We start from the raw sequence: 14,407 nt of genomic DNA on the forward strand, positions 1-14,407 counted from the left end.
AAATAAACAAAAATTCTGGTAATAAAAACCAAAATATACAGTATTTAAACCATTCATTTGGTAATTGTTCATTTGGTAACGGTTTATCGAGAATTCTAGTTTTCAAAATTGTAGTTCTTACTACTACAGAATTCAGTAGAATGTACAAAACCAAACAGTAAATTTAACCAAATAAATTACTTTTATGTCAGTTTTTAAGGTATCATGATTAAATGACCAAATTTTATCACAGATTATAAAACCATATTTTATTGTTAATTTTACCAACACTACCATAGCACTTTGGTAAAAATTACCGATTTCTTCGGTGTTTCTTTACAGCCCGAAGTACCGCAAATTTTATCATATTCTGTTAATTTTGACCATATTTTTCTCTTAGTGCAATATGAGACATATATAGACGTAAATTTTGCAGTAATATATGTTTTTTGTTTCTGTGATTAAGCGTTTTTACGCTAATTGTTTCCATGAAAATTTTGGTATATGAGATTTCGTTCCGTGACATGGTTCAATAAAATTGGATTTTACTGTACGGTTAATAAAAGTGCCGGTAGTTTTTATCGTAATTTAATTCTGGATTATTTACTGTTCATAAAATTTATAGACGTATATATTTTTATTTTAAAGTGACATAGTCGGATGCTAAATTAGGTAAATGAAACTTTCAAAAATTACATAAAATACAAATAAATTTACAATCCAATCACTATTAATTAACTTTCAGTGCATCGAAATTAAATATTTCTAAAAATGAAAGATAACTGGCAAATATTTATAGCTAAGTTTGAAAACTGCTTTTCAAAATTTACCGTTTTCCAAATATATACTTAGCTATGATAAGTAATTAGACAACAGGTTTCAACTGGACTTTAAAATTTTAACAATTGAAGAAAACTTATAGATATTTACCTAGTCCAAGCCATAATTGGTGGTCTTGACATCACCTCCAAACTGGAACTTCTTCGATCAGATTTTAAATAAAGTCTTTCAATCAAAAGATTATTCATCCCTCATCTGCAAAAAAGTTAACTGGACTGTTATACTCTAGAGCAGTCCTTATTTTGAGTTTTTATTTAAGTCACAGTCTTCCTTCGAAAATGTAATTCTTACTGCAATATAAACTTAGTTCTGTTCAGTCAATATTTTCCTTAATTGAGATAACTTTGAATTTCATTATCTCCGATTTTGCATGTAGAAACATCTGTTCATATCTCCAGGAAATTTTCCACATTTTTCATTTATCAATCTTTTAGTTCTGATTGCAAAGGCTTTGATTCATTTTTAAGTACAGAGGAGTTTATATGTCAATTGACTTTTTGAAGTATTTGGCACAACTTTGGTTTTGTTAAAATATCTTTACATTCCTTTAGATAAAACTTTTCTATACTTTGATTTGCTTTAACAGTTATAAGACCTTGCATCTCGGATGCATTTCTATAAAATGAGACTTGGTTAAAACGTTCGCTTATATTAGTAATTATTGCATCTAAAATTGGCACTTCTAACAGGCTAACATGTATATATGAATAATGAAACACTTATTTTCCTAAATGCTATTCAAACATATCTTTCAGATGTAGTATAAAGTATGCTTATAGAAATTATTCTGTTTTACAAAACATATTGCTCTTAAAACGCTGTTAATACTTTTATACTTTAAAAAAATATTGTTTCATGTACAAGAAGTAGCAAACTATGAAAATAAAATAACTTGAAATTACAAACATGCAACAGTTATATAAATTTAATTCACTTTTTTTATTGCTACTACAAAATATCATGCAAAATTATCGAAAGCTAAAATTTATTGCAACCATTTACTTCAAGTATAGTAATGTGCAAAACACCAACAGTCAGCAACTAACTAGTCCTATATAGCAGTAACTTCTAACAATTATAAATCATTAGCAAAAAGTAACAAATATGTTGACTTTTGTTTTTAAAAAGAATTGTATAAAGTTGCCTTTAAGAAACTTTATTTAAAATGCTTCGTTCATATACTTTGCAATTCTTTTAAGATATCTTATACTATTAATGCATCAATGTATCTTACTCTATTCGATACAATGATGATTTTCCTGTTAAAACTTGTCCTCGTTTTATGAATGATTTTATCGAAAATAAATAAATTCATCTCTAATTTTTTCATCTCAATATAATATTTCAATCTTTTTTAGATTAGTAAATCTTTTCATTTCTAAAAAATTCTTTGCTTGCAAGAAGCGTAAGAGTATTAAATATAAACATTTCATAAATCACCCTTCCAACAAAAACAGCCTTTCTTTCTAATTTAAAAACTTTTTAAAAACAGAACTGGCTCCTCTTCAATCCGCCAATTAAAATAAATAAATTCTGCTTCGAAAAGAAGCATTAATTAGCTTGTATCGCCTTTCATTCAATCTTCAAATATCCCAAGAATTCAAAACTTAGAATACCTGTGGCATACCATTGTAATTCATGAAGAAATCGAAAGTCCTATCAATACCTTTCTCTTCCAGAACCGAAATCGAATTGTGGGGAAAAATTCTCCCCTCATTTAAACTTGGATAACAGGCCGGTTCAAAAAATGAAGTGTTTTGGGGAGTGGTACAACCAGTGGAAGTTCTTTCGAAGGGCTGCTCTAGGTCTGGTATAGCTCGCCCCTCCTCTGATAAGTTTTCTTCAGCGCCCAGTGGTGTATTTGGCAGTGTCGTTGGCGGCAGTGGCGATGCTGGATACTCAGCCAAACGTTTCGATCGATTGGGGGGATGAGGGGAAAGTGATGCTTCTCGTTTCTTTGTCACTTTCCTTCCTCCCTTCCCTTATCCTCCTGGAACCACCCACAACAGAATGGTTCGAGAAAAGTGGCAGGAAAGAGAGAAGGATTTGCGGAAAACAGGATAGAAGATATTTTTTATAAGAAACTTCGAATAAATGAATATGTAAAGAAATGTTTTAATGATAAATATTTTTTAAAGATCGAAACTAGGATTAATATAATTTATTACCCTAATGATGTGATGCATTATTTGTAAAAGAAGTATTTTTATTAGTTTATTTGTTCGCTTTGAATTTCCATCTGCATATTAAATTGTTACAACAGTAAATCTCTCCGAGATAGAAGCAATTTGATTTTTTTCGTTTTTAGTAAAAAGAGAAAAATTCAAATCGGATTACATATTTTGTGTTTTGAAAACAATTGCTAATGTGGATGTTGTAATTAAAAAATATAATGTTTAAAATTAAAGATATTACTAATTCTACAGCTGTTTTTAGATCGAAGTATTTTGTTTTCGCAAAAGTTAATGGCTTTTTCGCCTAAAAATAAAACGATTTGCGCAACGATTGTAGAAAATGCACATTTGAAATTGTTACGCATCTTATATCTGTTCATCCTTTTCTAAAATAAATAAACTGTAGACAGCGGTTTTTTCAATCACTGTCCTAAATTGTAGCACTCTCTGAAATGAAAGAGCTACCTAAACGGATGCAAAAGCTAAGCGGATCCTAATTGTGAAATGTATGATAATGTGAAAAATTGATCTTTGGTACACACTGAAAATATGATATATCTGTAAGATAAATTTAAAAATAGTTTACTTATTATTCATCGTACATTAATAAAGTAGCACGTCAACAGAAAATAAGATTTGCATCGTTTTAGATTAGTTATAATTCTGACATTGTCTCTAAAATTTGCAAGAAATACCAATACCATTTGGTGTCGACAAGAAATACTATGGTGGTGTCAATTTAAAAACATCTGACCCAAATTTTCTTTCTGATTCCAAGATGCGTCTTGCATCAATTTAATTTCTTTCGAAACTGTACTTTTTCTTATATCTTTGACAACTCATAGTATGCGCACGCGCAATTATTATCTTCCGATAATCACTGGGCATGAATCCTAGACTAACGACAGTAATACATGTGTGTACACCGATGTTAATACTCAAATTCAATGTATAAATGGATAGAATTTTTTAAATGAAAATAATTAATTAAATTAATTAATTAACTGACATGATTTATAAATAGATAGAACAAAATATCTAAAATAGTTTATAAATTAAATGAAAAAATATAGCTAAAATGTGCCTTATAGAATGCTTTTATTTAATCATAAAAATAATATTAAAAAAAATATAGTTATTCAGTATAAAAAATTATTTACATTTACTTTAGTTACTTCAATTTTATTTTTCTGATTCAATGTTTTTTCGTTTAGATATCTAGATAAAAATTGATTGCATATGTTTTTTTTTCTCCAATAGCATTAAATATTTGAAAAATGCTCTAAATTTCCGCTGATAAGTAAAACACTTTGCTTGGCTATCAATAGTTCCCTTCTCATAAAAAGTACAAACTCTACTTTTCTTTACCAACTAGCTTTTACCTTGTTGATTAATTAACTTAGAAAATGTAATGTTTTAACTTGTTAGAATTTTTTTCGTTGACTGTACTATCAAGACATCATTTTTCAAACTAAGGATTTTGTGCTTAGAAGCAAGTAATTAATGCAATGGCCTGAGGAACACAGAGTTTTGCTTCCAGCTTAATTTCATCACACCTTGTTTAAAAAAAAATTGACAGGCTTTTTTGTCAAAATTTATCAAACGTTTTAGCCGTACTTTGCTAATTAATTTAACTTTCTAGAGACGACAAATAAATTGCGTTCTATTTTTGAAAATTACTTTTGATAGATATAGAGCTGTTTTGTATTTTTAATATTTAAGTGAGATCCATTTTTTCTCTCTATTATTTCCTTACTGGTGAACGTTTGACATGTGATTTTGTAAATTTGTGGAGATTAAGAATAAGTGCAAACATTCAGCTTTAACCATAAATCATTGGCTTTTAATTTAGGTACGATAAAAACGATAGTGCTTCTTTTTAAAACGTATGCGAAAAGTTGCAACTTTTTAAAAATCTTTTAAGGAAATTGCACGTTTTGCCTTAACTACTTGTAAATAGAACTATGTTTCAGAAATTTCAAGGCTATTTTTTTAAAAAGATATCAGGAAGACTGTACAAAAAGAGATATTAAACAAACTTTTTGGCTATGCTCTTTAAATCCTTGACCAAAACATAATTTTGCAAACTATGGATTTTGTTAGACATGATGATATGACAGTTAATTCTTGTTTTAGTATAATGAATAGAATTATGTAACAATGGAATTCATTTATTATCTACTAATTCTTTAAGTAAATCCTCACGCTAAATTGTTAGATGAGCTGAGTTAAAAATTTTGCACTATTTGTATGTGAAATTTAAATTACCCCTGAGCAGCTGAAACAGGAAATAATTTAAACTAGAATTGAATACCCTCAAGTAAAAAAATTAATATATTTTAAGGAATATACCAAATTTTAACGCATGCATTAATCTAATAAATGTAAGAATGGTATGGCCCGTAAGGGACCAAATATTTTAGCTCGACCAAAAGTGAGTAACAAGTTTTTTTTTAACATATTGACGTTCGTGTTTTGATGTTTTCTGCATGCAAAACTATATTTCAGAGTTCGAAAACAAAAATCCATTCACAATTGCAGTTGTATTGACTTAATTAGATTCTTTTCTTTATCTTTTTTTTAAAAAAAGCATTTTGATTGGTATTTCCGAGAATGACTCAATTTTGCAGCAGTGAGATATAATATATTATAGTATTAATTTGTTTTTCACAATAATAACGATCACTGTCAAATATTTAATATTATTCTTATCGTCATTTACGCTATCAATACAGTTTGTGTTGCTTTTTTTAGAGATCGTTTATGAATGATATAAATATATCCATATACAAAGGATAACAAAATAATTAGTAACAACAAAAAATAATATGCTTTTATGGAGAAGATGACATCTATTCTTTTTAGAAAAAAAGGACAAAAATTTTTTTGTAATTAATTAACGGGGTTGGACAAAAGAGCCCTTGTGCATCCTAACGCAACCCCGCCTAGTCCTAACGCCAAGAATTTTAAATTAGAATTGCAATGAATAGTTACAAACGAACATTTAGGAGCATGGGAAGACATTCGTAGTTGTCGATTTATCAATTTATAAAATCGCCAAAAACAAAGCCAACCTCGAGTTATTAATATTAAATTTTCAATAATTTGGCTTCAGCTTAATCACAAAGAAGACCGTGAGATATTAGGTATCACTGTAACTTTAACATTGTTGCGGTTAGAGAAAGAAAGAAGCTTAAGGAATAAAGAGTTAAAATAGATTTTGGAGTATATCTATGCGAAAAATAGAATTTTGTCCCAATAATGATTTAATGATTTATACATTTGTATTTAATTAAAAAAATTTTAGTAGTTACCTTCATTGTTAATAAAAAATGAAAATATTTATTTTTACGCTTCATAAAATACTATGAAAATTAAATTATTGGTTCAGTTTAACTAAAATTATATCAATAAAAATTTAAAAAAAATTAGTTTTATGAAATTAAAAAAAATTAAAAGGTAGCAAATATTTAATAACGTTAAGGGCATCACATATTCCTTTAACAATTTTACTTAAAATATGTTGTTTTGCTTTCTATTTATTAACTATGGAAATAATAATATACACAGGATAAAATTTCATTGTGATATTTCATTAAACTGTCAGCCTTATATTAGATTTAAGTCATAAATTTTGATACTAAATTAAATACACATTCTCGGAATGTCACAACATTCTGCACAACAATTCCGGAAGCGAATTCTTTCAAATCTCAAACGGAATGGAAGCGTTGGAAGTGACGGAGAATCAACAATTGTACTATTCTTAAACTCTTTTCAACCATCAACTTTGGATTGAATTCCTATAGAATGAAAAATGTTTGTGTACATCCTTGAAATCTCTACAATTTTTCACAATAAAAAAGTATTAAGCGTAAATTTTGAATATCTTCCGCCGCTGAATGCGCCATGAAACATTCGGTAACAGATGACAAAATAAATCACTGCAAGCTGCAAATGCTGCATATTTTTCAGAAGTGGCCTTCTGTCGTAAATAATATGACATACCACAACGATGGGTAAGACTTCAGCTTATTTCATATCTCTATTCAAATTTCTTCAAGGGAAGTAAAATGTAGCAGATCTTAAAGGGAAGCTTTTGATTTGTGACTTTTAATATTTTAAAAGAAACTGACACCAAAAATAAAATGTTAATGTGTTCGACAGAATAAGGCATTTGAAACATAAGCATTTAAAATAAGTGGTAAAATAAAATGAATGCAATTTTTGATTTTAAATTAAAAACGTTGTTGGAAAAATATTTTGCATGTATACTTAATATTTAATTCAAGAGTTCTCAATTAAAGTAGCTTTGTTTTTAAATGCAATAAGTCGTTTTTTATAAATAAAGAAAATAGATTCTTTCAGGATTTGTTTTCAGTAACAAAAGCACAAAACATTATATATTTGCAATCAACGGAATATTTTAATGAGCATCACATATATTTTAATGTAAATATATTTTAATCATTTGATTTTCCTGGTTTATTTTCTAGACTTCTTTCAAAAATTAAACTATATCTAAATTCATTAATGGAGTAAAATGGAGTAAAATTCATTCATGAAAAGAGAAATTATTAATGGATTCATTCATTAATGGAGTAAAATTCATTCATAAAAGGAATAAATCAGAAGAAAGGTATTGGAAATGTTATTCATATCTAATTACTAAAATATGAGCAATTTTATCAGGCATTATGTAAAGCTATCATGCAAGCAAGGGATGGAAGGAGCTGACCATCTAATGCTGCCCCCATGTAAATGTACAGAGAAAAGAAATTTAGTGACTAGGCCAACTGGGAATTGACCAAAGAAAAGCCCACATTCATATGGTCAGATTCCGTAGATAAGGATTTCCTCGTACTGGATTATAAAAACTGGACTACTGTTGCTGAGATCAGCTTAGAATGGAAGAGAATCATTAAGAAGGCCAGGGCCCACCCTAGACTGTCATGTCAATGATGTTCATGATGACAAGCGGAGTATTCCAGGTAGTAGTCAAAGGTACTTTCTAATACATTTTATCTCTTTATAATTTAAATTAAGCCTACTTTGATATTTTAAAAAAGACTCATTCCGAATAAACACAAGCTTTCTCAACAAAATGTCATTAACTTTTAGAAGAATTATAAAAAAATATATAATACTGTGTATTTCCTAATCTGAAGTCAATATAAGTCAGAATTCAATTAGAAAGCTTGTCAATTATGTTTTCCTGATGCGTCGCATCTAATTAAAGTCAGTCAATGAGGATCTGATAGACCAAACTCACTATACTGTGGGTCAAATCCTTGGGGGGGGGGTTAAAATCAGGTGATCTTGCAGGATTAAAAAAGAAGTAATAGAGTAAGTTATTATTCATAAACTCAGTTATATATTTTCCATCTCAATAAGATTTGCATTGGTTAATTTGAAAATTTGAGAAGCAACAGCACTGTAATGATGTTGATTGAATGGAAGTAACTGATAATCCAAAATATTGTGGGAAAAACATGTTGGCTTATATCCGTGATTACTTCAGTGAAACCTTTCCGTAATAAGAAAAACAAACCCTAAACATCAGGAACCTAATTCGAACTACATTTATTTAGTCCATTATTTCACGGGTGACTGATGTTTTGACAGCTTATTGATATCAGAGAGCTTCTGCATAGTGTTTGTCTTACGTTAGACACACTATTTTCTAGCCTTAAGGGACACGTTGATTTGTAAGAAAATTTTCGGGCATTTGCAGAAGCTGATATAGGATTAACGTTAATATTAGAGGAAACCCATTACTCTATGCAAAATCTCTCAATTTTTTTTTCAAGCTAGAGCTAAACGTAAGGAAAAATTCTCACTTGCATGTTGTGTCAAATTATTTTTGTTTTAATTATCATACATGAATTCGTTCTTTATTTAAATATGCGCTTTTAGAACATTCAAATTATATGCTATTAATTTGCATTATCATGAATATGAGTAAACATTTTCAAGTTCTTTTGCATAATTATTGAATAATCTGGTATTGATCTGATAGAAATTTGATACATATTATAATATATTAATGCAAACATATAGAATGATAAATTTGAAATTTGAATATAATAATTAACTACTTAAAATCTTAATTTAAAGCAAAACAGTATTTAAACAAATACTTGATTATGTAAATATTTAATTTATTTAATACGTTTATGTTTTTAATTAAATTTTTAACATAGATAAAAGGAGCAGAGAATAAAAATATGGAATTAATATTTTTATGATACCTAATAGATATTGAAATAATTATAAATATGCATGCAAATTGGAAGTTAATTAAATAATAATAATATACTGAAATTCGTGTAGTGTTTTTATTGTTCATGATCAGATTTATTTCAGTGATTTATTCTGTAGTTAATAAGTTTTTATTATTTATTTATTTATTTTAATATGCTCTTTTATTTCTGTTTCCAATGTTGAAAATCAAAAAAGGTGCTCGATGAACAAATTATGATTTTTTTTCCAGATTCGTTTCAATTATTTTTTGTTAAATGTATTTTTGTTTAAGTGTATTCGTGTATGTTATTATAAACAAATATAGAATGATACATTGGAATTACCAGATAAACTTCCAAGATCAGTAGTAATTTTTTTGTTGAAGTATACTTTAAAATAATTATCAATAAGAAAAACATGAAATATTAGCTTTTTATGCATTTTTTTCGCGATGGAGTTATGATTTTAATTAACAGTTAATTAACAGTTGAAACTTTCATAAATACATAATGTGATCAAAAAAGTAAAAAAATGAAGAAAAAAATTATTACAATTCATTTTTTAAATTAAAAGGAGAATAATTTTATTGCAACTCCAACGAAAAATTTTTAGCTGAATTAAAAGGAATTTAGGATAGTTAGGATTTTAGGATAAAAGGATGTTACGTAAAGTTAACAGAATTAAACAGGTTTACTGTATAAGCAGATAAATTTAAATAAGATATTACGAAACAGAATTGTAAACTATTCCAAATATTTTTAAAAATGCAACCGCATTGACTTTAAGTACATTTATCTGAATTTCCGTGCTATTGAGTAATCTAATCAAATAGAAGTTTATTTTTTAAATTTAAGTTTGCAGAAAAGTTGGCTTAAAGTTAGGAATCGTAGCTTTTATTAAAACATACTAAATCTGTTAGCAATATCTTTTTATTTTTAAAAATAGTAAATTGAATAAATGATATTTGTTCATGTACTATTCATATTCTTAGAACATAAATATTATTACTATTTATTTCAATATCTAGGGACTTAAAAAAACAAGTTCCACAACAAAAATTGGTGTTTATGGAAAGCAATTTTGAAGATTATTCATAATGCTATTACTCTAAATCCGTAGAAACTCTGTTTTATTTTTACTTTTCTTGGACATGATATTTATAACTTAAAATAAAGCAGTTTGGCGAATATTTCTTAATCCTGTGATAAATTTTTATCATATATTCTTACTTATTATTTCATGTTTGTCATCAAAAGTATGAAAATAACAAAATAAAAAGTTCTCTATATTCTATGATGAAATGTTAAAAATAATGCAATAGAAGTATTTTGAATTGTGTTCAATATCTGTTCTTAACATAACTGAAGTCCTCTGCAGAAAGAAATTTTATTTCTTCCAATAAATCGTATGCAGTGTTTTAAATTTTATACAAAACCTGAAATAAATCTTATTACTAGGTTTATTTGAAACAGTGCTTACATTTACATGATTGAAAACTGCATTCTGTCCAGATATAAATATGAAATAACAGTCGGAATATTTCAAGCGCTTGAAAAATATGTACCACTAAATTTTAAGTGCTTACTTTTTAAGACTAGTCTGTAAAATATGTGCCTATTCTTTAAATGCTAGAAAGATATCGATTGCCAAATAATCAATTAGGAGCCACGGGGGAAGATGGGATAGAGCTCTCACCTTCCAATGATGTAAACGAGGTTCGAATCCTAGCCATGACTGGTCGATTCAAATACCGCACCCAGCTTGCACTGACTAGAGTGCTGATATAAAAAATCCACAGTGCTTGAGTCCCATATGCTATCAGGCTAACCGTGTGAGGTTTCCTCTCAATGTTACTCAAATGCGGCTTAGTTTCATCAAAAAGTCTTCCACGAAGGCAAATTTCCCCCAATATGTAAGTAAGAAGTTCTTTTGTCTAATGGATTGAGTTCAAAATTAAAAAGGCTACGGTATTGGACATTGGTAGAGGTAAAACCAGAATTGAGATGAATGTTCAACGACGGTTATGAAATAAAATTAAATTAATAAGTAATCAATTAGGTAATACCTTAAAGCTTCAGTTTCTTGTAATTATTTTTTTAAGTTAAGTGCTTACATCTATTAAATTCCGGATAGTAAAATTAACTAACATTAACTAAATTAAGAAAAAATATTTAGAAGTAGTAAATATTTATCTGCTAACTTTGACAACTTAGGTAGCAAATCTTTTTATTCTTTATAATAGATTTCTTTAGTACAATTAACAACTTTGTTTAATTCCTTTTTCCAAATAACAAGAGGCGTGGTACACCTCAAGATAATTTTTGATTATTGAAGATTGTGTAAGGGCGCTCTTGTCCTAGAAGCAAATGGAATGTGTGTAAGTCAGATTTTCCCTTCGTAATTTATTCTGGACTCTGAATTCACTTACACTGTAAAAAATTCCGGATCAAATTACGGTAAAAAGCACCAGACCAGCTCTCAGGGTGCCGATATTTTTCAGTAAAATCCATTTTATTAAGTAACAAAAAATCAGATACACTGATGTTTTTATAGTAATAAATACAGCAAAATCGCATTTTAAATCTCTATTGCTTCAAAAATTACGGAAAAATGGATTTTACTGTAAAAATTTGTTTACTATAAAATTGAATTTTACAGTAAAATTGAGTTTACGGTGAAATGAATTTTGCTGTAAAATTGATTTTACAGTAAAATGGATTTTACGGATAATGCACCGGTACTTTGCAATGTAATTTGATCTGGAATTTTTTATTGTGTATTTCTTTATAATACTGACAGATGAATTTCAGCCAAAAGTAATTTTAATTTTTATGCATTAGCATATAATTGAAATAACGTTTTTATTTAAGTATTTAATAAAATTTATTTTTCTAATAGAGTATAATTATTATTTAGGCTAGTTAAATTAATAATATACGCATTGACCGCAGCACAAAATCATTGTTGTCATATCTTGTTTGAGTATGTCTTATATTCAACGACATTTTAAACTTTGTTGATTTTATTTATAATCTTGATATAAAAATGAAAATAAATCAGAAAAGTTTTTACTTAAAAAAGTTACTTTGAAAATGTTATCAATTAAAGAAAGTTAAAAATATTTAACTGCTGAAAACAATAAAATGTTCTTGCCAGAAAAAAAGATATTTTTAAAAAATCAATTTTTTGGATGGAATTATTTGTGTAACTTTCAAAAGATAATTTTGAAGTTTATTTTAAACATTGTTCCTTTAAGAAAGAACTTATAGATATAGAAAAATTTCATTTTTTTTATCATTTTTCTAGAATAATATATTAGAAATAGCTTTGAATCTTACATTTCGACGTATTTGTCGATCCTCTAATGAAATTTGCATCTCCTACCCATTCTTGAGATTTCATGTCTGTTATTAAAAGTCAGAAAGTCACAACAACATATATTCCTCCTTAGATTCTAGAAGGAATTGAGCAAACAAAAATGAAGCAATAAAACTTTTGCGTTTGACATAACATTTGGCATTCTTTGAACTGGAATTCTCTATTCAAGGAAATATTTCTTTTTTTTTAAAGTTACATTTGGTATTTCAAATCTTCCATAGAACGCTGAATGAATTCCATTATGTTGAAGTTAATAATTACAATCAAGTCTTGAAAAATTCATTTCATTATTTATTATTCGAAATTAAATAATACATTATACTTACTTCAAAATTGATTGCAACTGATAGAAACTAAGCCATTATTTTGTATTAATAATAATGGCTTAGCCATTTTTATATGGTATGGTTTAGTATGGTATGGATAATGGTTTAGCCACTTTAGCCATTATTTTGTAAAATAGTTTCATGGATTCAGAGCTTTCTGATCGCTGGTCTTTTCATCCACAGCTATTTAAAATAGTAACTATACTTAATTCTTGGTTTAATAATTTTGGTTAAAAATGATTTAAGCTACAACGTTATAGGAAAGATAAATAATACTAAAGCAACTTCTTAAAAGCCTTTATCTTGTTTAAATTGGATGCCTATTGTTCGTGAAAGAGCATAGTCAAACATATGCTATCACTGATATTCGAAATTGTCAAAAAGAAATCAACAAATATGTATTAAAATTTACTCCCTTTATTATTAGAATCATAGACTGTAATAAAATTTCTTAGTAAAATAATTCTTTATTTCCAGCAAAATTCAGGTTTCTAGGAGGATTTTCCCTAAAATCCTAGATTCGTGTGAAAATAAAATTAAATTTTTCGAAAAGATTCCTGAATTTATAGTACGTAGAGAATCATCATGCTGATATTAATCTACGTTCGCAGTTTTGAAATCAATAAAAGAACAATATACAAAATATCTTTTTTACAAACTTCAGCAAAAATTAACTATTTCGAGAAAGATTCACAAACTATAATAAAAGTTATGTTTATATATCTATGCACAGATTTTTGTCATATATGCTATGTCTGAAAATGATACTGAGCACAATCCACCATTTTGAGGGCAATAGGGTTGATCTAGAACTAAAAATATCTGATCATAGAGGTCAAACTTGCCTCCCGCGTGGCCTGAAGAAATTACACCACTTTTTGTAAATGTGTTCGTTTTCTTATGTCTTATGATACTCTGTGTATTTTTGTTAAGGTAAAAAGTTTCTTCCACTCGTATAAGTTTCTAATACATTATAATTTCTGACAGTTTATTACATTAATTCTATGCAATAAATTGTCAGAAACTAAAATGCTTGTTTTTTGCAGACGTTAGGATATAAATATTGAATGAGTACTTATGGGACACCCTGGGTATTGAAAGCTTTGCTGGAAAATCATTTTATATTTCGTTAAATTGTTTCGTTTTTGTAGAAACCACACTATGAAAGAAGTATGGTCAAAACTACCAGGATATGGTAAGTTTTGCAATTTTTCTGGCTCTATGGAAACATTAAAAAGCTCATAATTTTTTACTAAAGTGCTTTGGTAATGATTTTGGTAAAATTAACTATCAAATATAGTGTTATAATTTGCGATGAAATTTGGGAAATGAGGCAAAATTTAGTAATTTTATCATGATACGTGGGAAAAAATCATTTTTTGATTGAATTTACTTTTTCAGTTTTGTATTTTTTACGAATTGTGATGTAATAAGACTTATAATTTTAAAAACTAGAAAATCTTTACC

At 27.7% G+C, this 14,407-nt stretch overlaps 1 protein-coding gene across 5 annotated transcripts in view; it reads right to left on the reverse strand.

The window, feature by feature from the left end:
- LOC107436145 (GTPase-activating Rap/Ran-GAP domain-like protein 3) overlaps window positions 1–14,407 on the reverse strand; it is a 563,687-nt gene that overhangs the window by 413,873 nt on the left and 135,407 nt on the right. Inside the window, exon 1 of one of the 5 annotated variants that reach the window (XM_071179220.1) lies at window positions 910–2,703. The exons of the other annotated variants lie outside the window; for them this stretch is intronic. Coding sequence (XP_071035321.1) covers window positions 910–1,007 — 98 coding nt within the window. The 5' untranslated portion in view covers window positions 1,008–2,703. Of the gene's footprint in view, window positions 1–909; window positions 2,704–14,407 lie in introns of those variants that run through there. 5 annotated transcript variants of the gene reach the window in all.

Source organism: Parasteatoda tepidariorum, chromosome 1 (genome assembly GCF_043381705.1).
Source record: "Parasteatoda tepidariorum isolate YZ-2023 chromosome 1, CAS_Ptep_4.0, whole genome shotgun sequence".
NCBI lineage: Eukaryota > Metazoa > Arthropoda > Arachnida > Araneae > Theridiidae > Parasteatoda > Parasteatoda tepidariorum.